Source organism: Oryctolagus cuniculus, chromosome 2 (genome assembly GCF_051225735.1).
Source record: "Oryctolagus cuniculus isolate XC-2025 breed Fujian yellow rabbit chromosome 2, ASM5122573v1, whole genome shotgun sequence".
NCBI classification, from domain to species: domain Eukaryota; kingdom Metazoa; phylum Chordata; class Mammalia; order Lagomorpha; family Leporidae; genus Oryctolagus; species Oryctolagus cuniculus.
In genome coordinates, this window is record NC_142868.1 from 152864197 (window position 1) to 152890046 (window position 25850).

Genomic DNA, 25850 nt, shown 5'->3' on the forward strand with positions numbered 1-25850 from the left:
TCATCAGGGAGATCAAAGTCAAAACTTCAGTGAGACACCACTTTATACCCACCGGGACAGAGTCAATGAAAATAACAGACAATAGTAAGCATTGATGAGTATGTGGAGAAATTGTAGGGAATGGAAAATGGTGCAGCCCCTTGTAAAAATACTCATATCATGCTTCCAAATGTTAAACATTGTTATTGTATGACCCAGCAATTGCACGTCTAGATGTATACCCTGGAGAAATGAAACATATATTCATTTAACTCCTTTGTAGAGACTTTATAATAGCTAAAAGTGCAAACTATCCAAATACCCAATAACTGATGAATGGATAATTAAAATGTGGTGTATCTACTCAATGATATTATTCAGCAATAGAAAGGAAGTACTGTGGCATTCTTAAAGAATTATGCTAAGTCAAAGAAGCCAATCTAAAAGGACCTTATATAGTAGAGTTCCATTTATAAAAAAGGTTAAATTAGGCAAATTCATAGACAGAAGACAGATCACTGGTAACAGATACAGGAATGAAAACACTCTGCAATTAGATAGTGGTGATGACTGCACAACTCTGTAAATGTGCTAAAAACTACTGTGCATTTCAAAGGAGTCGTTTGTATATGAATAATCAATAAAGTGATTTTGTAAGAGCTGAATATGACTGTATTCAAGCCCATAGATCTAACTGCCATTAGCAGGAAGTGCAGGGGAATGTCTGAAATGAGTTCATGGAAATTCAGTCAAGTTCAGGATGTAAAACATTCCCTTGGCCAAATGACCAGATTCTGAAAGCATTCATGGCATGAGACAGGGTGGATGGGGAATACTGTAAAATAAGAAGCTTAGGGTGGGCAGTTAGCCCAGCCCTGAAGTCGCCAGTTAGGATGATTATGTCGCGTATCAGAGTGCTTGGATTGGATTCAATACCTGGCTCCAACGTCCTGTCCAAACAGACTCTGGAAGGCAGTGGTGATGGCTAATGTAATCAGATTCCTGCCACCCAAATGGGAGACCTGGATTGAGTTCTCAGCTCAAGCATGGGTGCTGCAGGCCTTTGGGGAGTGAACTAACCCCCCCCCCCCACACACACACCATTTCTCTGCCTCTCAAAAGGTGATGATTTGAATCCAACTCTCATCTTTGAAGCAATGAGAAATGTTTGATTATGAACTGGATAATAGATCAGAAAGAAATTCATGTGCTTCCATTAATTGTGATAGTGCTATGGTGGTTTTAAAAATGTGGCTTCTCAGAAACATCTAGTGAAGTACACGAGGGCACTTCAAAACAAAAACAACGAAATCCGGTCATTTGTAACAAGATGGAGGAATCTGGAAAACATCATGCTGAGTGAATTAAGCCAGTCCCAAAGGGACAAATATCATATGTTCTCCCTGATCGGCGACAACTAACTGAGCACCAAAAAGGAAACCTGTTGAAGTGAAATGGACACTATGAGAAACAGTGACTTGATCAGCCCTTCTCCTGACTGTTGATGTACAATGTAATACTTTATCCATGTTAGTATTTTTTTTTGTTCTAGTACTATTGGTTGAACTCTGTAATTAACACACAATTATTCTTAGGTGTTTAAATTTTAACTGAAAAGTGATCCCTGTTAAATATAAGAGTGGGAATAAGAGAGGGAGGAGATGTACAATATGGGACATGCTCAATCAGACTTTCCCCAAATGGTGGAGTTAGAAGCATGCCAGGGGATTCCAATACAATCCCATCAAGGTGGCATGTACCAATGTCATCTTGCTAGTCCAAGTGATCAATTTTAGTTCACAATTGATCACACTGATAGGTCTAAGAGTCAAAGGGATCACACAAACAAGACTAGTGTCTGCTAATACTAACTGATAGAATCAAAAAGGGAGCGAACGATCCAACATGGGAAGCGGGATACACAGCAGACTCATAGAATGGCAGATGTCTTAAACAGCACTCTGGCCTCAGAATCAGCCCTTAAGGCATTCGGATATGGCTGAAGAACCCATGAGAGTATTTTAGGCATGGAAAGCTAAGACACTCTGGAAGAAAAAAAAAAGAAGACCTAAATGAAAGATCTTTGTGATTGAGATCCCAGTGGAAAGAACGGGGCCATCAAAGAAGGAGGTACCTTTCTCTGAAGGGAGGAGAGAACTTCCACTTTGACTATGACCCTGTCGGAATAAGATCGAAGTCGGCAAACTCAAACGGCTTCCATAGCCTTGGCAACTCATGACTAGAGCCTAGGGTGATTACTGACGCCATAAACAAGAGTGTCAAATTGTTAAGTCAACAACAGGAGTCACTGTGTACTTACTCCTCATGTGGGATCTGTCCTTAGTGTGTTGTCCATGTGAAGTAATGCTATAACTAGTACTGAAACAGTATTTTACACTTTGTGTTTCTGTGTGGGTGCAAACTGATGAAATCCTTACTTAATATATACTAAATCAATCTTCTGTATATAAAGATAATTGAAAATGAATCTTGATGTGAATGGAATGGGAGAGGGAGCGGGAGATGGGAGGGGTGTGAGTGGGAGGGAAATTATGGGGGGGAGCCATTGTAATCCATTAACTGTACTTTGGAAATATATATTTACTAAATAAAAAAAGTTTTTGGAATAATGCACTTAAAATAGACATTTACTTTGGTACAAAAAACTTCCTGAAATTCACACTTAGCTTCCTGAGACTGGGTATTCTCTATGTGCACTTTTTGAGGGCACCTGATATGCACAGGTTTCAAGAATTTTTTTGCATCAAAATAGATTTATCTTCTAATTCCATTTCCACAAACTTTCTGAGGTACCCCTGTACAGGTCAAATGACATGATACCCTGAATTTTCTTTAAAATATTCTTGCCCAAAAGTGAAAGAAAACAAGGGGAGACTTGTACAAAGCACAGGGTGCTGATAATTGTTGCAGCTGAGTGATGAGCACAAGGGCTTCCCCTTGATATTGCCCCCACTTTCGTATAGCTAGGAAAGTTTTCACAACAAAAACTTAAAAGAGGGGTCACCGTTGCAGTATAGCTGGTAAAGCTGCCACCTGCAACACCAGCACCCCATATTGCCATCAGTCTAAGTCCCAGTTGCTCCACTTCCTATCCAGCTCCCTGCTAATGGCCTGAGAAAAGCAGCAGAATATGACCCAAGTGCTTAGGCAGACCCAGATGAAGCTCTTGGCTCCTGGCTTTGGCCTGGTGCAGCCCTGGCCTCTGCAATCATTTGGGGAGTGAAGCAGCAGATGCAGGCACTCTCTCTCCTCCCCTCTTCTCTTTCTCTCCCTCTCCCCACCCAGCTCCGTCTCTATGTCTCTCTCCCCTCCTCTTTAACTCTTTTAAATAAATAAATATCTAAAAACAAAAGGTTAGATGAAAGGTAAAAAAAAACCTGACTCATTATGGATTGACTTTGAGGCTTTGTCTCTTTGAATGTCAAAGGTGAATGCGGATACTGGAGCCACAGTATGTCACTGAATGCATCAGGAGCACTTAGGAAGGAGATCCAAAGGTTTAGATATAATAGAAAACATGCTTAACACAGAGCATGCATCAGCCAATTATTTATATTATATATATGTGCAAGAATAATTATTTGTGAGTGTAATCACTAGAATATATACTAAAAATAAATGCTAATTGTAAACCATATTAAATAGTCAAAGATTATTTGATTGGAGGACCTCCCCCCAACCTCCAGAATCTAAAACCATTAGTATCTACTTTAGAGAAAAGAGGCTAGAGAAATCAAAATGGAAATCAAGAACTGACATTACAAATTCTATCTGCTAGACAGAAAATAATTCTACCTGGTTGTATCCATGCTACTTCAAATATTTAGAAAAATTGCTGAGGTTACTTTAAATTTTCATATTATTTCTTAGTGTCATACAAGCATCAAGGTTGTTTCTGGCATGGGTAAAGTTCTAAACTGGCCGGTGACGACATGTCTAGCTAATGTCAACATCTAAATTAAGAACACTGGTTGGATATCTGTTGTATTTCTCTTGGACACTTGCTAAATGAGTATGGAAGTTGCATACAACTGTGTCTGTGTGTAAGAAAAACAAAATGCAAATACCTTCAGGTCCTGAATTCAAAGAATAAGAATGCGGGCAGCCCTACCACCCAACAATCCCTCAGACCCCAGTCACAAGTAACTGAAAACATGGGGCCACAGAAACCCTATCATCAAGCACAGGGCAGGAAGTGGGGGTGAGGAACAAAGGAGACAGCCTCTTCTAGAAGCCAAGGGCAGCTACACCAGCAGACTGGTGTCCAATCTTCCACTGAGAACCCTTTCACCAGCACAGCAACACAGTCCTGCCTATGACTTTGCTGTTTCTCTTTTTGTGAAAGGACTTGAACAAAGACTAGTGCGTGTTTGATTTCTACATCTCCAAAACAGATTTTTAAAATGGCTTACAATACAGAAGAATAACTTAGAATAAACCATGTGACATACATCAGAAGACAGTGAGCTACATGGATGCATGAGGAAAAAGTCAATTACATGAACAGTATACACAATATCCTATCCAAATAAAAATGAATATATATATATATATATATATAATAGAAGCACATGTACCAAAAATGCATGTTAAATGTTAACCATGGTTGTTTGGGATGTGGAATTACAGATGATATTTTCTTCTTGGTGCTTTTCTATGCTTGTTTTTAGATTTTATTTATTTGACAGGTAGAGTTACAGACAGTGAGAGAGACAGAGAGAAAGGTCTTCCTTCCATTGGTTCACCCCCAAAATGGCCGCTACGGCCAGAGCTATGACGATCCGAAGCCAGGAGACAGGAGCCTCCTCGTCTCCCATGGGGTGCAGGGCCCAAGCACTTGGGCCATCCTCCACTGCCCTCCCGGGCCACAGCAGAGAGCTGGACTGGAAGAAGAGCAACTGGGACTAGAGCCGGTGCCCATATGGGATGCTGCTGCCGCAGGTGGAGGATTAACCTAGTGTGCCATGGCGCCAGCCCCTCTATGCTTTCTAATTTTTCTATAGTGGTTATGTATTATTTTGAAAACAGAAGAAAATAAGGCTATTTTTAAAAAATAGATGCACATTTTTTAGAATGTGAGGAATAAAAGGTGCCACTAAGTTTTGCAGGAGGTTGTATTATATTCACCAAATGTATGTAAAGGTAGGGAGCTAAAATAGGTCAAGCAATCAGGCTAGTTCATACCTGCTCATCTTGGGCCTACATTTTGCCACTAAGCTTTCTAAGAGCAAAACCATTTCAGATTAACACTGGGTACATTCTTGTCAGGTACCTTCATAATTTTACTTTTTGCTTGAGATCTCTGCCATCCAAGCTTCCGAGAGGAAGCCGGTCAATTATAATTAGTCACTGTCTGCCCAGTCATGTTGCCAGAGCAACACAAATCCAAACAAAGGTGCAGAGGGGCGCCTGTCTCACTATTCTGCCTTGATTGACACTGATGTTAGGCCATTCAACAACTGCCCACAAAAGAATGGCCTTGGTTTTTAAATAGGTTGCTGGTCTATGACACTAAAATTTGGACAACTTTTAAAGGCAAAAAATAAGAAGCCCATTTGTAATGGAGGTGAATAAAATCACTCATCAGAGCTAAAATTATCAAAATTAACAAAGACGCAAAGACCCTATTCAAATAGTTTACATGCATCAGAGATCTTGTAATAAGAACTCTGTGTGCTAATTCTAAATTTCTCCAGTTTCTCTGAACAATAAAGTGTGGGTGCATATAAGTATTTTCACAAATGAAGGATAACTCTTAAGACTGCATTGTGGCCAGCGCTGTGGCTCACTAGGCTAATCCTCCGCCTTGCGGAGTCGGCACACCGGGTTCTAGTTCCGGTCGGGGCGCCAGATTCTGTCCCGGTTGCCCCTCTTCCAGGCCAGCTCTCTGCCGTGGCCAGGGAGTGCAGTGGAGGATGGCCCAAGTGCTTGGGCCCTGCACAGCGCGCAGGCCGCGGCGACCATTGGAGGGTGAACCAACGGCAAAAGGAAGACCTTTCTCTCTCTCTCTCTCACTGTCCACTCTGTCAAAAAAAAAAAAAAAAAAAAAAGACTGCATTGTAAGGCTGGCTCGCTAGGCTAATCCTCCAGCTGCAGTGCCAGCACCCTGGGTTCTAGTCCCGGTTGGGGCACCGGTTCTGTCCGGTTGCTCCTCTTCCAGTCCATCTCTCTGCTGTGGCCCGGGAGTGCAGTGGAGGATGGCCCAGGTCCTTGGGCCCTGCACCCACATGGGAGACCAGGAGAAAACACCTGGCTCCTGGCTTCGAATCGGCGCAGCACGCCGGCTGCAACGCACCAGCCGTAGTGGCCGCTTTGGGGGTAAACCAACGAAAGGAAGACCTTTTTTTCTCTCTCTCTCTCACTGTCTAACTCTGCCTGTCAAAAAAAAAAAAAAAAAAAAAAAAAAAAAAAAAAAAAAAAAAACACCTACAAAAAACCAAAAACAAAACAAAAGACTGCATTGCTGAGGGGCAGGCATTTGCTACAAAGTTAAGTTGCTGCTTGGGGACTTGGGCGGGGGAGTAGGTGGCTGGGGTTGTGGTATAGCAGGTTACAACGCTGCCTGGGATGCTGACATCCCAGATGGGTGCAGGTTAAAACAGCGACGAATGGTCCCAATACATGGGCCCCTCCACCCATGTGGGAGATCTGGAACAAGCTCCAGGCTTATAGCTTTGGCCTGGCCCAGCCCTGGCCGTCAAGGCCATCTGTGGAATGAACCAGCGGATGCAAGATTTCTCTTTTTCTCTTTTTCTCACTTTTTCTCTCTCCCTCTAATAACTCTAACTCTGCCTTTCAAATAAATCAATCTTTTAAAAAAAATAAAGATGCTGCTGTTTGGGAAGACTGCATCCTACACCCGAGTGCGTGGGTTTGGGTCCTGGCATCATTCCCAATTTCAGCTTCCTGCGAACACACATGTTGGGAGGCAGCAGGTGGTGGCTCAAGGACTTGAATCCCTGGCACTCAAGTAGGGCATCTGGTTTGAGTTCCTGTCTCCTGATGTTGGCCTGGTTCAGCCTCAGCTGTTATGGGATTTACGGAGTCAACCAGCAGATGGGAGATCTCTGTCTCTCTCCCTCTCTGAACTTCAAATAAATAAATAAAAAAACTTTAATGAAGAGTTCAGTGTGGTGACCCAGCACACCTTAGCACTGGGTACCAGCTGCACCACCACGACTCTGTTCTGCCCCCCAGGAGAAGGTCACATCCCCAGTAATGGGCACTGGGGTAAAACAATTACCTGGCAGAGCCACAGGCCTCCCAGAAGCTGGCTTGCTGTCGAGGCTTCAGAGGCCATGCTGGCAATGACAGACACAGCAGTGCAAAGTGAAAGGTGGCACTGGGTCAGCTGATCTCAGAGTGAACTGGGTCTCTCAAGAGCTAAGCTGATTCCTGCAATCCAGCCACCTATCAATCCATGAAGTGCTACTTTGTCACTTCTTTCAAGCCATGACTTTTAAGATTTGAAAGGTAGAGTTATACATAAAGACACACACACGCACGGAGAGAGAGAGAGAGAGAAATCTTCCATCCATTAGTTCTGAGCCAGGCTGAAGGCAGAAGCCTGGAACTCCATCCAGGTTTCCTATGTGGGGCATGGGTCCAAGCACTTGGGCCATCTTCCACTACTTTCCCAGGTATAATAGCAGGGAGCTGGATTGGAAGCGGAGCAACCAGGACTTGAACCAGTGGTCAAATGGGATGTGGGCCTTGCAGGTAGTAGCTTAACCCATGGTGCCAGAATGTTGGCCCCCAAACCATTGCTTTTGAAGTTTCTATCTACAAGAGCCCCCTCACTTAAGGTCATAAGCAGAATGTTTATGTATCTGTTTGTCTGGTTGTTTATATGCTTATATAACTATTTATTATTGTTATATAAATAGGTATTTATATAACCATTTTTGTTTACTTATATATTGTTGTAAAATCTAGCATTCTTTAGAATGGGCCATCAAAGAAGGAGGTACCTTTCTCTGAAGGGAGGAGAGAACTTCCACTTTGATTATGGCCTTGTCTAAATAAGGTCGGAGTTTATGAATTTAAGAGGCTTCCATAGCCTTGACAGCTCATGACAACAGCCTTGGGTGATTACTGATATCATAAATAAGAGTGTCAATTGTTAAATCAACAATAGGAGTCACTGTGTACTTGCTCTTCATGTAGGACCTCTGTCCTTAATGTGTTGTATTATGCAAATTAATGGTAAAACTAGTCTTCAGACAATTCTTTATACTTTGTGTATGTGTGTGTGGGTGTGATCTATTGAAATCTTTACTTAGTATATACTAAGTTGATCTTCTGTATATAAAGATAATTAAAAATGAATCTTAATGAAGAATGGGGTGGGAGAGGGAGTACGAAATGGGATGGTTTGCTGGTGGTTATGGGGGGAAACTGCTATAATCTAAAAGTTGTACTTTCAAAATTTATATTTATTAAATATAAGTTTTCTAAAAAAAAACTAGCATTATTCAAAAGTACTCTAACAGTCCTTGACAGTCCTCCTGGGAAAGAGCACTGGTTAATGTCACCAGTCCAAAAGTGTTCTTCAAGGGTAACTGTGCAGGTATCCCATTTGTGGAAGATATCTTAAGTTCTGGGAGCAATTACAAATAGAAATTGTGTGAATAGCACAAAGGTGGTAAGTTGCTTGTGTTAGGCAAAGAGAAGTAGCATTATCCACTAACTACATAAAACATATACTTTTCTGGCAGTAGGAGACATTTTTCTTCTATTTGTGTTAAGGTTACTCACATACAACTGGTGAGCGACCCATAGCTGCGGAGGGTTTTCTAGCAGGAAAGTTGTGCTTCCATGGCTTTGTAAATGCAGGCGTGAGCTTTTCCTGAACTTATCTTCAAATGCACATGGTATGTTTCAAAAACATGAAACTGAAACTTCAGTATTTAGTCCATGAAGATACCAGAGTTCTGATTAGGAGCAGAATTTTGAGTGCGAGAGGGGAGTGGAAGAACAGTGAAGGATACCAGAAAGATTGAGAGAGAAACCACTTGGGCTGGCAGATTGATGAGCTGCCACTCTCCGCCAAGAATTCCATCTCAGTGGTCATCAGAAAAGCTTCTCTCTCTCTCTCTCCCAAGATGGTCAGCGGCAGTCCTTGAGGCTCCATCTGCCACTCCTCTGAGTCAACAGCCATTTGAGGATTGCCATTCATTAAAACAAACTGCCAAAAGCCTTTTCCCAGTCAAGCTCATGCAGGAAGACATCCATCTATAAAGTGAGTTTTACAGTCCAAGGCCATTAACTGAACAAATATAAGGCAGAGAGGACACGGAGTGATGTGGGGAGGAGCTCCGAGGGCGGTACACCAACAACGTGTCTGGGCAACACACCGCATCACTGGGCCCTGGGTGCCAACAATCTTGACCTCTGAGCAGGCTGGGCACAGAGCTAAGCTCACTGTAAGTAGAGTGGAAAGCAATGTCCACACTGAGTGCTGATTCAGCAGGGAGGGAGGCTGGGGTATGAGAGGACAGGTGGTCTATAAACAGCATTCGGTCTCGAAAAGTCTATTTATAAGAGAGGGAGATTAGGGAAACAATTTGCCTCTTTGAAAGCGAGTGGCAGATGCACACGACGGGGCCTCCTTCTTTTCCAGCCACGCCATGGCCTCATGACAAATGGTGCTTCTAACTCCACTGACATTGACAATCCTTCACAGACGCGAAGGCAGGACAAACAAGGCGCAAGGCACGAGCCTGCAAAACGCTGCTTTTCTGCTGTTGGCAGAGGGCTTTGATATAGCTAGTGCATGTACCAGAGAGAGCAAAGTGACGGGCAACTCTCTGGAAGGCATTTCAGAATCCTGCAGCTCCCAGCAACAAACACGAATAGCTCAACACCAGGTTTGGCACTGTGACACTCTGTGGTATGTTCTCCCTCAGGCAGGAAGCTTTCTGTGTGAATTTCCTCGGAGTCTCAAGGTGCCACCTTACCAGGAAATGAGAAGTATTGACCTTTACCAAAGCATGGTACCAGTAGATGCCATAAGACCGCGGCAGCTTCTTACCTTGTTGTGGCTATCTTTTCTCCCTTTTTCCAGTCCCAAAACACAATACTGTGAAAATCGTCTAAACCAACCGACACCAGACATTTTCCATCAGCTGTGTGAAAACAACACAAATGTCAAATGACTCATTGCTTTGCTGCAAAACCAAAACATTTTGTATACTGTCAAGAGGAAACAAGAAATTGACCTTAAGAATATTCTTTGGGCTCACAGAGTTAGGAAAGATCACATGGGCAAGGGACCCCGCTGTATGAAATGCATGGCTAGTAACCCTTGAGCTTTTAAGGCATAGTAAGTGGTTGCTGAAATAAGTTGCTGCCCTGACAGTCCAGCCAGAGCCACAGAGCCATGCAGGGGCCCCTGAGGTAAGTCACAAAACCTTGTCTATTTTGTGACAGGCAAATCTCACGACATTTATTCCAAGAGCCATTTGGCACTGTAACCTTGTGTCCATTTTCAGCTCTAAAATACTGAGTTCAATTTAACTCTTCTAAGATAAGATCATTATAGAAACTAAATTTAACTTCAAAAATCCCTTTGCAAAGAGGATTTTTGCAATTAAAAAATGTAATTACTAGGGAAAGCATTTGGTCTAGCAGTTAAGACACCGGTTAAGATGCCCGAGTACGCGGGTTCTATTCCCAGCTCTGACTCCTGATCACAGCTTCCTGCCAGTGCAGACCTTGGGTGTCAGTGGTGTTAGCTCAGATAATTGAGTCAATCCTTGTGGGAGACCTGGCATTTGGGGAGTGAGCTAGTGGATGGGACAGTGTTTGCTCCCTCTCGCTCACTCTCATTCTGCCTCTCAAAAACTATAGAATTTAGTATCTGACTTTTCCTATTTCAAATGTAGGTATGTTTGTTATAGGACACTTAAAAAACATGGATAAACAAATAATTTTAATCCTCCAGATTTGTAAGCCTACACTTGATATATATCCTACTAGTCTTTTTCTCCACATTAATGTACTTTGAAAAAAGAAATACAAAACTAGGATCGTACTGAATAAGCTATCATCTCATCTTTTTTCATGTACTATAGCATGAAAATTTCCCCTTAGTAACAAATACATGTAATATTATCAAAGAGTACCATAATTAGGACATTTTGGCTGATTTCCAGAAAAAATTAAGGCATAATTAAATTTGAGATGAAAATAATTTGCTGTTTCCCTTCAAGACAGAAGGGGTACAGTCCCTTGCTTGCTACTTTAATTCAAAGGAGAAGCACCCATCAAACCCCGCTGTGAGGTCATAGGATACACAGGACATGGGTGATGAAACTCATCTTGCTTCAGTTTATCAGAGTCTCTTTGCTAAGGGAAAGAAATAGAAACACATGATTAACTGGTTCTCCCAGGTCCATGGGTCCACTCCAGGTCTCAACTGTTATTTTCAAAGGCAGGCCTGCAGGTAGACCCCAAATGAAGGTAAAATAAAGGGAGGCTTGTCAAAAGGAATTCTGGGTAAGCAATAAATATTATTCCTTAGTCTAAGTATGTCACATGCAATACTTATACCTGTCACATGTATTTATACATCCATCACATGGAATATTAACTTAAGGTAAAAATAACTATCTGAAATTAAAGTTTAATGCAGCCTCTTATAGTTTTTGTTGGTATAATCTGACACTCCTACCTTAAGGGCTAACCAGTGCCCAACCTTTGAATGAGACTCCCTCCCGCAACTGACTGGAACCCATGGCCTGCTCCTCCTCTGGAGAAAGAAGGGAAGAGAAAGGGAGAGTCTAGCTTAACAAACCACAAAGCCTCTTGTTATGCATTTGGGAGAAGGGACTGGTAATGATTTCCTATTAATCTCAGCAATTATCTTTTCCTTGCCTCTTGGTAGGACCCGGCTATATTTCTTTATTAGCATTCCTCTGCATTTGGTTATTTTTCTTTTTGTGTGCCCTCTCCCTTTTTGGATCATAAGCTCTTTTAAAGCTTATAGTAATGTATGGCATTTCCTTTGTGACTCCAACACAAGCTGGTGACACTGTGGATGATGAGGAAGATGAAGATGGAATATGCCCACAGGTGGTATGAAAAGAAAACGTACAATGTTAGATAGCTATAAAATTTTTAACTGTTTTAGTTATCATTCAAACGCACTGCAAAAAGGCTAATACCTCTTTTGCATTTGTTAGTTTTGTATTTTACGTCATTTTTCTGAAATCTGTGTAGCTGTATTAATACGTCCTCTTTGGAAGGCAAGCATCCACACCTTTTTTTAAATGACAGTTTTGTGTCTTCTGAAAAGCTCAGGGCAAAATGATGCTCACTGAGGATGGGGGGTGGCTTCTTTTCTACGGTGTTTCTGCAAGGCCCCACCATCTTATCTTTACAGTTGGTCACCTCCTACCCCAATCAGAGTACCCTCACTATGATAGCTGAGGAAGACACAGTGCAAACCCGGAGGTGCCTCAATAGCCACAATTCTCTGTGATGGTGACTTCTTCTTGAATTCTGTAGGTGCAAGCAACCACTGCATAGCACACCATTTGCAAATGTAATTGGCTGCCTTTTCATTTTTTTCTCCAATTTTTACTTCCCCTTAGATGTCTGATTTGGGTTTGAAAATCCATTGTTCCCTGACCTGTTAGATGGAGGTTTTGACTTTTGGCAGCATTTTTGGAGACTACGTAATATCCTTTCAAATCTTTCCAGTCGCAGTATGTATTAATTATGGATGGTGGTGACAGAGTCCAGGAATAAGTCTAAGGCACTTAATGTCAACAGTGAAGGGCAAATTAGAAAATTTTTATTCAGATGAGTTGGTCCTCCTATTCAGGGCTCATAAGAAATGCAGAGGTTGTCCAAACTGAATACAACGAAATCAGGTTAGTCTTAAATGTGCCTCTATGGAAGCCAGTATCATCCCAGAAAGGTCTCTAAAAGATATGTGGATGACATTTAGAGCAGAGAATATTCATGAGCTTTAAAACTCCTCTCTTTCTAAACCAGTTTTGTATTCATGAGGAAGCACTTTCCTTACTGCTGGCACAAAAACAAAGATGGCTCCTTCTTCCCTAGACTGTGGTAAGTTCAGTTATATATGCTCCTCGACTAAGTGAGATAATATAAATTTATTCCTCCTTATCTACATAATCCAGAATTATGGATCATGCTGTAAGAAATTAAACAGCAGCTGGCACTGTGGAGTAGCAGATAAAGCCGCTGCCTGCAGTGGGTGCCAGTTCGAGTCCCGGCTGCTCCACTCCTGATCCAGCTCTCTGCTGTTGCCTGGGAAAGCACTAGATGATGGCCCAAGTGCTTGGACCCTTGCACCCACATGAGAGGCCCTGAAGAAGCTCCTGGCTTTGGGGGTGAACCAGCAGACTGAAGACTTCTCTCTTTGCCTCTCTGTAACTCTGCCTTTCAAATAAATAAAAAAATCTTGTTAAAAAAAAGAAACTAAACTAAAAAGCTCTTTTGTTTGCTTTAGAAAAGTGGCAAGAATAAATTAAGCTAAATCCCTACAGGTAATTGCTTCTTTGTTGTCTAGTTTCTACCTCATTTTCTTGCTTTATCTTTCTATGACAATTTATTTCTCTAGTAAGTAACAAATCTACTTAGTAGTTATGTGTCCACAACACTGCCCCAAATGAGCTGACTCATGAGAGACCAGGGGCTCTGGGAGTACTGAGGTACACAGTTGGGGCCACCAGCTAGCTAATAACCCCTGAGCCCGGTGTTGGGACCCTGTTTACAGGGCTCAGCAGGGAGACCCATATAGTTCTCTCCCCTGCGATTTTGAATTAAGCCACTCACTTTCCTATCCATTTCCAAAAAGAAGGTAGAGTTTATCCCTGCCGCATGTGACTCAAAGGCCAGCTCCACACAGTGCTCTCCATGCACCAACTCGGCCCCTCCACAATGGCCCTGGAGGGTGGCAGGGGCCACTGGGGTTCACTGCTGCTGTGCACAGGGAACCTGGAAGTGAGCAAACACACCAAGCACTCCAGTGTGACTCTTGTGCCACAGGTTCACACAGGGGCATAAGGTGGCCTGAGGGCCAAGACAGAACTCCCTGCATACCTCTCACCAACTGACAACCTGGCCTGGGCTGGGAGTCAGGAACCCCGATTCTAGCTCGGGACCTACCACTGCTCACCTTCACTTGGGCCATGCTACCAAACTCGCTGGATCTCTACTACTGCTGGCCTGCTAAATGGAGCAGGGCTTCAAGACTAAACCTGTATTTAAACACTAAGTACTCTCAGTAGAAATGAAACCAAAGAAGCCTCAGCTGACACCTTCAGGAGTCACCACAGAGACCACAAAGTTCAATCAACGACCACAGATGGAGTTGTAAGCAACCATTCATTGTGATGAATCAAACACAACAGACATTAGTGAGAATTTTTCCTGAATTATTTTATTTTTTTAATTTATTTTTTACTTATTTGACAGGTAGAGTTAGACAGTGAGAGAGAGAGAGAGAAAGGTCTTCCTTCTGCTGGTTCACTCCACAAATGGCCACCATGGCTGGAGCTACAGCGATCTGAAGCCAGGAGCCAGGTGCCTCCTCCTGTCTCCCATGCGCACGCAGGGGCCCAAGCACTTGGGCCATCCTCCACTGCCTTCCCAGGGCCAAAGCAGAGAGCTGGACTGGACGAGGAGCCACCGGGACTAGAACCTGGCACCCATATGGGATGCCAGCACCGCAAGCAGAGGATTAACCAAGTGAGCCACGGTGTCGGCCCCAGATTGTATTATTTTTATCACTTTAATAAGTCTCCTGCTACTTTTCTGTAGCATACTTAATAATATAATTATTTATATTAAGTATACAAATATGTATCTCCTAGCAAAATTAATTTTAGAAAAAAGATAGTTTCGCCATTTGAGGAGTCAACACAAACACAAAAAGAGAAGAAATTCACTCACAAGTGAGATAGAACTATAAATGAACTAAAATTACAGTTTTCTTTTAGAGTTTGCTACTTTATCAAGAACATTTGTTTTAAAACTGCATACCCGGGCAAGTGCTATAAAGTAGGTGCAGCAGCCTCCTCAACGCTGGCATCCCCTGTGGGCACCAGTTCAAGTCCTGGCTGCTCCACTTCTTATCCAGCTCCCTGCTGATGTACCTCAGACAGCCCAAGTCCTTGGGCTCCTATAGCCATGTGGGAGACCCAGTGGAGTTCCTGGCTCCTGGTTTCAGCCTGGCCCAGCTCTGGCCTATGAGGTCATCTGGGGAATGAACCAGCAGATGGATGATCTCTCCCTCTAACTACACCTTTCAAATAAATAAATAAATCTCTTAAAAATATAAGATTGGACATCAAACTTTCCGAAGTTTAAAACTCATTATTCACTTTTTAGCAAGAGTGTTATCTGGGCATTCAACTTGCAGGTGGTCCAAAGGTTGAGTTCTCTCTCCATAGATACTCAGGCCTTCTACCTCATATGACCTCCAGGGTAGAGGTTAACGTAGATTTTACTAATTCAATAGTCACAGAAGGTAGTGAACTACTTCTAACAATGACATAACTAAGATTTGCAAAGTAAACAAACAATCTGTCCAATGTTGTATTGTCAGGAAATAAGTTATTTTCATTTAGACATGGTTTACAATGTGAAGTTCTAGGAGTAATGGTGAAAGGCAAAACAAAGTACATTAATAAAAACCTCTTTTGTTCATTTGTAATATTTTTCTATGCCCATATCATAGCAATACAAGCAGTGGGCAAGAGTGGGTTCGGCTGCCCGAGTAGTTTATTGTATGTAAAAGGCACAGGAGGAGAGAGATGCTGACACAAATAAATATATAAATATAGTACCAAATGTCTCAGACAGGTGCCATGAAAGCAGTGACAGCAACGAGCTAAGGGGTGTAGAAGAGACAGGCTATTTCTCCCTGGAAGGATGGAGAAAACTTCCCACTGGTCTTACCGGATGGTAGGACTGGAACAGATGCACGGGAACAGGCTGCTACAAGAACACAGACAAAAGGAAGGAGAAGCGTGTGCAGGCTCTGCAGTCAGGCAGGTGTGAGGGAATGCGAATGGGTGAGGAGGTGAAAATGCTGTCAACAAAGCTTGAGCCTGGATCACAGGAAGTCATGAATATCCAGTCAAGGACTCCACCCCTGACGGAGTCCATCTACCCAAGGGAGTTCATGTGGCAGTAATGGTAACTAGGCTTCCGGAAGATGCCAGACCCAAGTAGAATGGTCTTGAGGAAGTAGATACTCAACCAGAGACCAGTATTACTTCGATGGCACAGATTAGAGGGAGTGAGGACTTGAACAAGCAAAGTTGAGAGGGAGGGAAATATGAGAGCTATTAGGATTGTGGCATTATGGCTTTTAATGACCAATATTATACATACACACATATAATGGAATATAGACAAAGGAAATTTTACAATGAGTTTTCTGGAGAAAGTTTAGAATATTTTCCCCACTGATCTAATTTTTACAATTGAGATTATTTAAAATGTATAGGTAAAAATATCTTTTTTAAATAGGCCCTCATTTTCAAATTCTAAGAAAATTTGCTTTTAACAAAATAATACTCAGTTTTTATAGAAGTGTGTTTGAGGGCGCCGACGCTATGGCAATAGGTTAAGCCTCCACCTGCGGCACTAGCATCCCATACGGACACTGGTTTGTGTCCCAGATGCTCCTCTTCCAATCCAGCTCCCTGCTAAATGCCTGGGAAAGCAGTGGAAGTGGCCCAAGTGCCTGGGCCCCTGCACCTGCATGGGAGACCTGGAAGAAGCTCCTGGTTCCTGGCTTCGGAATGGCCCAGCTCTGGCCATTGAAGGGATTTGGGTAGTGAACTAGCAAATGGAAGATCTCTCTCCGTCTCTCCCTCTTCCTGTCAGCAGCAATGCCTCTCAAATAATTTTTTAAAACGTGTGTTCGAATTTTAAATTAAGGAGAAGAAAAGTTCACTTGTATTTTTTCAGTATAAAGTTTATTTCCAAAATACTAACATCATAAAGTGGCTTTCTGTAGAGAATTTTCTGCCCTCCCTTCAGTTCTTTACGTTTTAAATCCTAAATGATGAGCTCCTACTTATTTGGAAATGAAATTGATGTTCTGCCAGACATTTGCAACCACGTCTTCAACAGCAACAGCTGCTCAGGATTTCAAATCGCTGAGGCTAACAGACTACAGCTAGAGCTCTGGGCAATGACTTTGGGAGAGAGGAAATGAGGAAGACCAGGAAAGCATGTGTAACCAAAGACCACATTTTTTGGCGAGTTATTCACATGTAGGATTCCCAGTTTAAGACTGTGTAGGTGACACACACAGAGCGTGTGCCATACCAACAGAGCTCAACTTAGGAGGATGATGTTTCTATAAAGAAAACTCAGTGTAGCCCTGTTTGCCAGTGACTCTAGTGCTAAACCAGAACTTACCTGAAAAATCCAGCGCACACACCCCTCTCTGGTGTTGTCCTTTCAGCAGTGACAGACATTTTAGAGTCTGGGTGTCCCACACGTGAATAGCAGCATCTCTTCCAACCTTAAATGCCAGGAAGACTATAATTAACCTCTCACAAGTGGAAATATAAGTAATTTTGTTCCTTAGAGTGAAACGCTGCTCAGAAATCAAGAAACACACTTTATTTGGAGTGGGACGAGTCTCAGAAATCATCTGGCTGAACCCCGTTACTGTCCAGGTGAGGCAACTCAGGCAGGAGGCATCTAAGAGGCTGGGGACTGGCAGAACCTGACGAGGCACACGGCTTCCAGTTAAGGGGCTTTCAAGACTCCACTCCAGATGGCTACTGCGCTTTGTTCTCGTCACTTCTGCCTTTCCCTCTCCTGCCTTCTCAACTGCGCACAAGAATCTACTTCCAGGTCAAGGACTGCACCTGTATGTTGTCATGGTAATAGCCACAGAGTTATTTTACCCATTCTCAATTATTTTACTCACCTCAACCAGGCCTACGCCTACTTTTCTCCCTGGGAAATAATAGTTTCAAGGTTTAACTGGCATGAAGGTAGGTTTTTCTTGTGGGGACACACGATAATCATACTCACTTCCAAGAAGAGAAAATTACAGTAAAGAGATTTTTCCTCACATTTAAACAGGGCGGGCAGGGGAAAAGCCACGTTGGCTATGATGACTCTAAAAGTGAAAATCGGAGACAAAACCATGGCCATGACTGAACAGAACCCAGGCAGCTCCTACACTGCCTGTGGAGCCCCAGTCCCCCTAATCTCGTGGCACCTGGCCTACTGATTGCATTGGTTTGCTTCCCAGTCAAACACAGTTCCAGTGACACATGTCCTCAGTGGTATGCAAAGAACCAATCTCTGTTTTCTTGTTTTTTTTTTTTTTTTTTTACTTAAATCCCCATGAATCATGCATCATCCATAAGAAATACCCCATCCCACCAAAGTCAAGTGAAAAGGCAAAACAAGGACCAATTACTAACAAAATTTAACAATGTGAGCTAATGCAGAATAGATGCTATCTATTTTGGAGCTGGAGATACAGCCAATCAGTGTACAAACCAATGCATGTTATCTTCTGGGGGATATTTTACAATACTATAAAAAGCTATGGATCACCTTCCTCCTCTAAATGCACCTTTCTGGGGGCTGACTCCCTCCATGCTCTCAATTTTATTCATGGATCTTACACACCCTGTTGAAAAAGCTTTCACTACCTGTATGGCAAGATCCAGAAATAGTCAGGGTTTAACTGTTCCATATTAAATTTTCACATTGTACCACATTTTCTTTTCTTGGAACCTGGCCCTTAGATATTAAGCATCAGCTTAATATTTAATTGCATTACTTGCAATTAAAAGCCTATGCTAAAAGGGAACAAAACCATATTCTACACACTTGAGAAAGATTCTAAAACTGAAAACAGTTATATAATATTAGCTTTCCAGAAAGATATCTGGCCCTAATACATGATTTCTTTACTAAACTGACTTTATTCCTCAATTTTCACCCCAAAATGAATAGACGGCCCCTGCTTTGAGTAGCTTTTCAATTAAAAAACAGTTCAGATCAAAATTAGTTTTTTCATGCTTAAATCAATTAGTTAATATTCTGATGGTTTTAACTTTTACAAAAATAACTGTGTTATTCTAGAGTTAAAATGTTGTTCATTCCATAAATGTTTATCAAGTACCTAGGATGTACTGCGACCTGGGGAAACAGTGATATGAAAATACATAAAGCTGCTCATTCATACAGCTTCCACCATAGGAATGTCAGCTGGTCCCATTCATTGATCTCACCACCTCAAGAAAATTATCCCTCGGAGGCCTCCCAATAGAGCCAGAACACATGGGCTGACTCTCCAGTTGTCATGGAAGGACCCAAGGCACAATGAAGCCTTAGCTCCCTGCCTCATGTTTATTTCTATCAAACACTTCTTGAATTTCTGACATGGTAACTGGTTTCAAAAGTAGGTCCTGTTTGGCTAGGGCCCTGGTATTCGCAGACAAATATGTACCTGCCCAGTGGCCACATAGTCCTTCACAGGGTGGATGGTCAGGCTGAGGATGTCGTCATCGTGCCCCAGGTACAGCCGCTGTGAGTGTTGTTGCCTGTTGTACACGACAGCCACCGCAGCAATGTGGTAGACCACTTCTCCAGCTTGGGTGTAGAAGAGATTGTTTCTACAGTCATAGCCTCTGTAACTGAAGCGAGAAACGCACAGCTGCTGAATGCGCAGTGACTGACTGGGAGTTGTCAGAGGTAAAGCCGGGTTCATGAACGTGTGCACGTGGAACCCCAGGTATCTCCTCAGTCACATGGAATGGTGATGCTGACATGGGCACCGAGAACCCCCGAGGGCGGGCAGGTGCACAGGCACTGATTATTTCAATGCAATCTGTTCCCAGCTCCTCAGCCTCCAGATGTGTTCTCACTGGTCTGAGACAAGGCACAGGTTACCTGTTCTCATCTCCCCTCTCACAGATGCCTTCCTCTCACTTTAGAAGCCACTCTCTTTGTCCATCGGGAATCTTAACAATGGTTCCTTACCCTGGGTCACAGAACTGTCCAGGAGCACCAAAACTAAGGGACAGCACAAATACAAGTGTGGATACTGAAAAATGAACAAGTCTAGTGACTGGCTAAGGAATCTTTTGTGCAAGTCAGTTGATGGTTATTAACAAAATTGAACATGGACTTAATTGTCAGCAGATAATTACTATTTTTTGTGATCAAAATGAAATGAAAATGTGACTTTCTGGAGTCTATAATACAGAAGGAATTTAAAAGAATGAGTAACATTTATTTACTATTATAAAATGATCATGAAATAGTTTATTATAAAATTATTTCATATTATAAAATTACTCTCATACTCACTGACTAGTTATGAGAATAAACTTTCTCAGTGGCTTGCTCTGCCACATTCTACCAATACATAATATTACAGATGCACTAACTGAAAAAATTCCATCTTAATAATTTTCAACAAAAATTTTCTGTACTTAACATGTGTCATAATTTGCAATGTATTTTTGCTGACTTAGTAAAATTTCACTACCAATAATTATAATTTAATCTAAAAACACTGTTGACACCAGCACCATCTAATAGAAATATGCAAGCAGTATCACTTAAAATCTCTAGTTGTCACATTAAAAAAATGAAAAAAAACTTTGAAATTTATTTCAGTAATGTATCTTAACACAATACATCTAAAATGTCATAATCAATATAAAAACACTCCAGTAAAAAATTTTTCTCAGGCTAAGTCTTCAAAATTGGTGTACATTTTTAGAGACAGCACATCTCATCTCAAATTACATTTTGAGTGCTCAGTAGCCACACTGCACAGGACTGAGTCTTCAAGGTTACAGGAAACAATTTAAATTGAACTTGTAGATTTTTTTTCTTGGAGAAGGTAAGATACATTGACAAAAGATTCTCAAGTAGGAAAACATTATGTTAGAATAAAAATTTATGAGAGAATTAGAATGGAAATATGAGTTTAAGTAGAAGTATGAATGATGTAAAATGCTCTGTTATAGAAGCACATATTAATGTATTTTAAAATATTCATGTATTTTAAAAATTAATAGTGCAAATCAAATATGTATGGTTTCCAGGTTCCACTGGAGCCTTTTAATTATCGTCTTCTCAACCATTTAAACATACACTGAAAAATTTCAGATGTCAAATTGAAATGTGTAAAGATATATATTATTTTACAAAATCCAAAATGATGTTGGGCATTTAAGAAAAACCATTTAAAGAAAACAATGTCAGGTTAGAACTAGCAAAATAGAGCAGGGGATTCTGCGAAGAGAGGAAGGGAGGTGGTGGTGGTAAGGCAGAGAAGTGGCAGAGAGAACAGTAGCAGCTGGGCCACAAATGGCATGCAGTTTAATTCAAAAGACCGTCGTATTGTGACAGCCACAGGACATGCACTGAGCACACAGTACAGGCAATCAGTTAAAATATCCACCCCAAGTCTGAGTGCAAGTTGGAAGGAAACCGCCAGCCTGCAATTGAATCATTCACATAAAGCCTGATGGGAGCGCTGCCCAGGGCTTGGCAGAGGCAGGGAGGAGGATGCACCAGGTCCCCAGGACCCACCCGTGGATGAACTGGAGTTTCAAGCTGTCCTCAGGAGCCTTTTCTCGTTTGAGGAAGGGCACTGCGTGGTTTTTCTCTTTGCTTTGTTGCTTTAGCTGAGGTAGATCTTCTTTGTAAACCTTAAAGCACAACACAGGCATTTAGCTGAGCTGCCTTCCTTCGGCTTTCAAAACATCAATATCTCAGCACTCTTGGAAAGCCTTTAACTGCTTCCCCGCACCACTCTTGAAAACATAAGACATAAGATCAAATATTACTTTCTCCTAAGAAAGCACGAAAATTTTTAAAGTGATTTTTTTTAGGCAATTTTCTTCTAGAAAATATTCAGCTGATATGCTAGTAAGCAGTTCTTCAAGTTATTGATAAAACAAATATTTGTTTATTTTTTATTTTTAAAACAAAATTTTTTTTAATTTCTTCTAAGGCAAGAAATCATGTCATGATTCTGACACTTGCAAAATGGGGACTTCAGGAGCCACGGTGATTGCTTTTCTAGAACCAATCTTCGGAAGTATCGTCCTGTCATAGCCTCATGCATTTTGTCAGGTAAGAGTGAGATCCAGAGCACAGCTCACTTCCTTGGCCTAACCTGGGACTGAAAACTGCTGCTGAGAGAATGCTTAATTCCTCCAATTTAAATATATGTAAAAATCAGCGTTATTTATCACATATCTATGCTCTACAATTAAGAAATATCAACTTAACATAGTGAAACAGAAATACAGTCTGTTAATTTCTCATCTTCATGATAGAAAATATGTTTTAGCTTTCTATTTATTTAAGAGACAGACACACTTCTGCTAGTTTGCTCCTAAAATGTCTGCAGTGGTTGGGGCTGGGCTGGAGCCAAAGCCAGGAGCCAGGAACTCCATCCAGATCTTCACCACTACTTGAGCTGCCTCCCAGGATCTGCACTGGCAGGAAGCAGGGGTCAGGGGCCAGAGCTGGGAATCAAACCCAGACACTTTAATCACTTGGCTCAACATCTTCTCCTGCAGAATAGTTTCTATCTGATCAAACTGCATCGCTTGTAATAAAAGTCTTTATTTAGGATTTGACCAGAGATCAATTAAAAAAATGAAAGAGTACATCTTACTTGTTTTGAGTCTGCAATAGACACAATGAATCACTCACTTAAAAATCTAAATCATTCATGTGAACTCATAATACTTTCTCCAGCATCAGTTGTTTATTGAACAGCACCAAATTCTAGTCTTTGGTATTCTGTTGGGTGTGTCAAGTTTCCTAACTTCTGTGGACCTCAAATTCCCATCTGCAGAATGTGAAGAGTCCCTGCCAAGAACTAACTCAGGAACATAGCAACCATAAATCAAATCACATAGGAGATAGCACTGTTGTATCTTTTTTATTCTTTATTTTTTTAACAAAAAAAATCTTTCCAACTAATAAAAGTATCTTTTCTTTTTTTCCTAAATCTTATGCTTATTTTGCTTAAATTTCATTTCCCCTTCATGTTAGGGTATATCATTTGTGTGCTATTTCCACATTAATAATTTCTTTTCAAATCCTTTTATTCAGTAGTTGTATTATACAACTTACTTGATCAACACAAAAATTATCAAGCTAATTTAGTGGTGAAGTTGACACAGGCATAGATGGACTGCCTTTGTACTAATCCAATCTTCTAAACCCCAAGTGCCAGTTATGGACTGAAAAAATTTAATAATCTGAAACATAATAAATTCAGTACTTAGACAAAGCACATAGTGTATAGAAAGTGTGGCCGGCACTGCGGCTCAATAAGCTAATCCTCTGCCTGTGGTGCCGGAACACCAGGTTCTAGTCCCAGTTAGGGCACCGGATTCTGTCCCAGTTGCTCTTCTTCCAGGCCAGCTCTCTGCTGTGGCCCGGGAAGGCAGTGGAGGATGGCCCAAGTCCTTGGGCCCTACACCCGCATGGGAGACCAGGAGAAGCACCCAGCTCCTGGCTTCAGATCAGTGCGTTACGCTGGCCGCAGCGGCCATTTGAGGGGTGAACCAACGGAAAAGGAAGACCTTTCTCTCTGTCTCTCTCTCTCACTGTCCACTCTGCCTGTCCAAAAAAAAAAAAAAAAAAAAAAAAGTGTGCTTTGTAGAGAAGTCCAGATCAGCACTTGAAAAATATATATTATTTGAAAGGCAGAGAGAGACAGAGAACTCCCATCTGGTAGTTCACTCCTTAAATGCCTTTAACAACTATGGCCCAGGCTGAAGCCAGGGATCAAGAACTGAATCCAGGTCTCCCACATTGCTGGCTGGGACATAATTACTTGAGCAGGAAACTGGAAACTGGAGCCAGAGCTAGGAATTGAAACCAGGCCTTGGATATCGAATGTGAGCGTCCTAAGCAGTATCTTCACTGCTGTGCCAAACCTCCACCCCTGAGCATCCCTAACACCACTGCGATGTCAAAGTTAACCTCTCAGAGTTACTATGGGGCTGGACTTGACATGCACAAAGCACAGGATCTGGGCCTCAGAGATACTCAATACATAGCAGCTGCCACAGGTATGTATGGCAAGTCTCCATGAACAATACTGATGATGGAGCAAAGACAAAAAGCCTTAGATCCATCTTGATCTCTCACCTACATACAGCAAGCAGGCCCCCATTTCTCTGCCCTGCTAATGCAGCCCCACCCTGCCTGGACTGATGGACACTGCACTATCTGGGGAGTCCAGCCGTAGCCTGAGCTCTCCCCTCTCCTCCCAAGCTCTCTCCCCCCAGCTCAGCCCCAGAGTCCAGCCTCAGCCTCAGCCCAAACCCCTCCCAGCTCACACTGTGATCTCACGAGACCTTTAGACCACGCCCAGTTCTTCCTCTATCTTGGCAGCCCAGCTTGAGCTCAGACCCCCAAGCCCCTTCCCGCCACTTAGTACTATATAAACCGCTAGTCTGTAAGGGAAGGGCTCTCTCTCTCACTCTGCTAGGTGTTCGCTGGCAACTCTGCTGTGCGTTCACCTGGGAGTGAGCCCCTCCCAGGCTTTATTCTTCTGAATAAGCCTGGTCTGGCTTTGGCTTAATATTGCATCTCTTTTGGCCGGCGCCGCGGCTCACTAGGCTAATCCTCCGCCTAGCGGCGCCGGCACACCGGGTTCTAGTCCCGGTCGGGGCGCCGGATTCTGTCCCGGTTGCCCCTCTTCCAGGCCAGCCCTCTGCTGTGGCCAGGGAGTGCAGTGGAGGATGGCCCAGGTGCTTGGGCCCTGCACCCCATGGGAGACCAGGAGAAGCACCTGGCTCCTGGCTCCTGCCATCGGATCAGCGCGGTGCGCCGGCCGCAGCGCACTGGCCGCGGCGGCCATTGGAGGGTGAACCAACGGCAAAGGAAGACCTTTCTCTCTGTCTCTCTCTCTCACTGTCCACTCTGCCTGTCAAAAAAAAAAATTGCATCTCTTCTTTCCTGAAAATTGACAGTTGACACATACAAAATCTGATGTCTTATTCAGTCCATGTTCATGTATGGAATCTGCTGTGCATGCCTTTGTTAAACAACAAGGAAGAAAACAGAACCCCACCATTACCACCACACCAAGGCCACTAGTCTAGGCGCCTGTGAAGGATTACTCTAGCACTTACTGTTTAGTGCCAAATGAAACCGCAGCCTCCAAAAAAACTTAGACATAAGTGATCAACCTTTCTATTACCGATGATTTCTTACCAGAGGAGAATACAAATTGTATTGGGCTTTTCCTTTCATTAAAAAGATAATTACTTTAATTAAATAGATAACGGTCAACTTGAGTTAGAGAAACCAGGATAACAGCTCCCGGGTAAACTCCTATGCTTCAAGGTACCCATCCTGCAAAGCACACCCATGCTTCCTTTTTTTTTTTTTGACAGGCAGAGTGGACAGTGAGAGAGACAGAGAGAAAGGTCTTCCTTTGCCGTTGGTTCACCCTCCAATGGCCGCTGCGGCCGGCGCGCTGTGGCCGGCACACCGTGCTGATCTGATGGCAGGAGCCAGGTGCTTCTCCTGGTCTCCCATGGGGTGCAGGACCCAAGCACTTGGGCCATCCTCCACTGCACTCCTGGGCCACAGCAGAGAGCTGGCTTGGAAGGGGGGCAACCGGGACAAAATCCGGTGCCCCGACCGGGACTAGAACCCGGTGTGCTGGCGCCGCAAGGCGGAGGATTAGCCTAGTGAGCTGCGGCGCCGGCCCCATGCTTCCTTGATCTGCTAAGAAAATGAAAAAATCCTGAGCTGATTTGTACAATTTTCTGAAAAAAAAATTTCAAATTTAGGTGTTAGGGAAGCAAAAGGCCCACATGTCATAGGTT

At 42.7% G+C, this 25850-nt stretch overlaps 1 protein-coding gene across 7 annotated transcripts in view; it reads right to left on the minus strand.

Moving 5' to 3' along the window:
* EML6 (EMAP like 6) overlaps window positions 1–25850 on the minus strand; it is a 325325-nt gene that overhangs the window by 90690 nt on the left and 208785 nt on the right. For all 7 annotated transcript variants that reach the window (XR_016229394.1, XR_007916460.3, XM_070069106.2 and 4 more), the window contains exons 13-16: window positions 21574–21692; window positions 19475–19661; window positions 17413–17518; window positions 10034–10127 (exon numbers count right to left, since the gene is read on the minus strand). Coding sequence is in view for 5 of the 7 variants with exons in the window: in XM_070069106.2 (XP_069925207.1) it covers window positions 10034–10127; window positions 17413–17518; window positions 19475–19661; window positions 21574–21692 (506 nt within the window). In the remaining 2 variants the exon portion in view is untranslated. The remainder of the gene's footprint in view (window positions 1–10033; window positions 10128–17412; window positions 17519–19474; window positions 19662–21573; window positions 21693–25850) is intronic.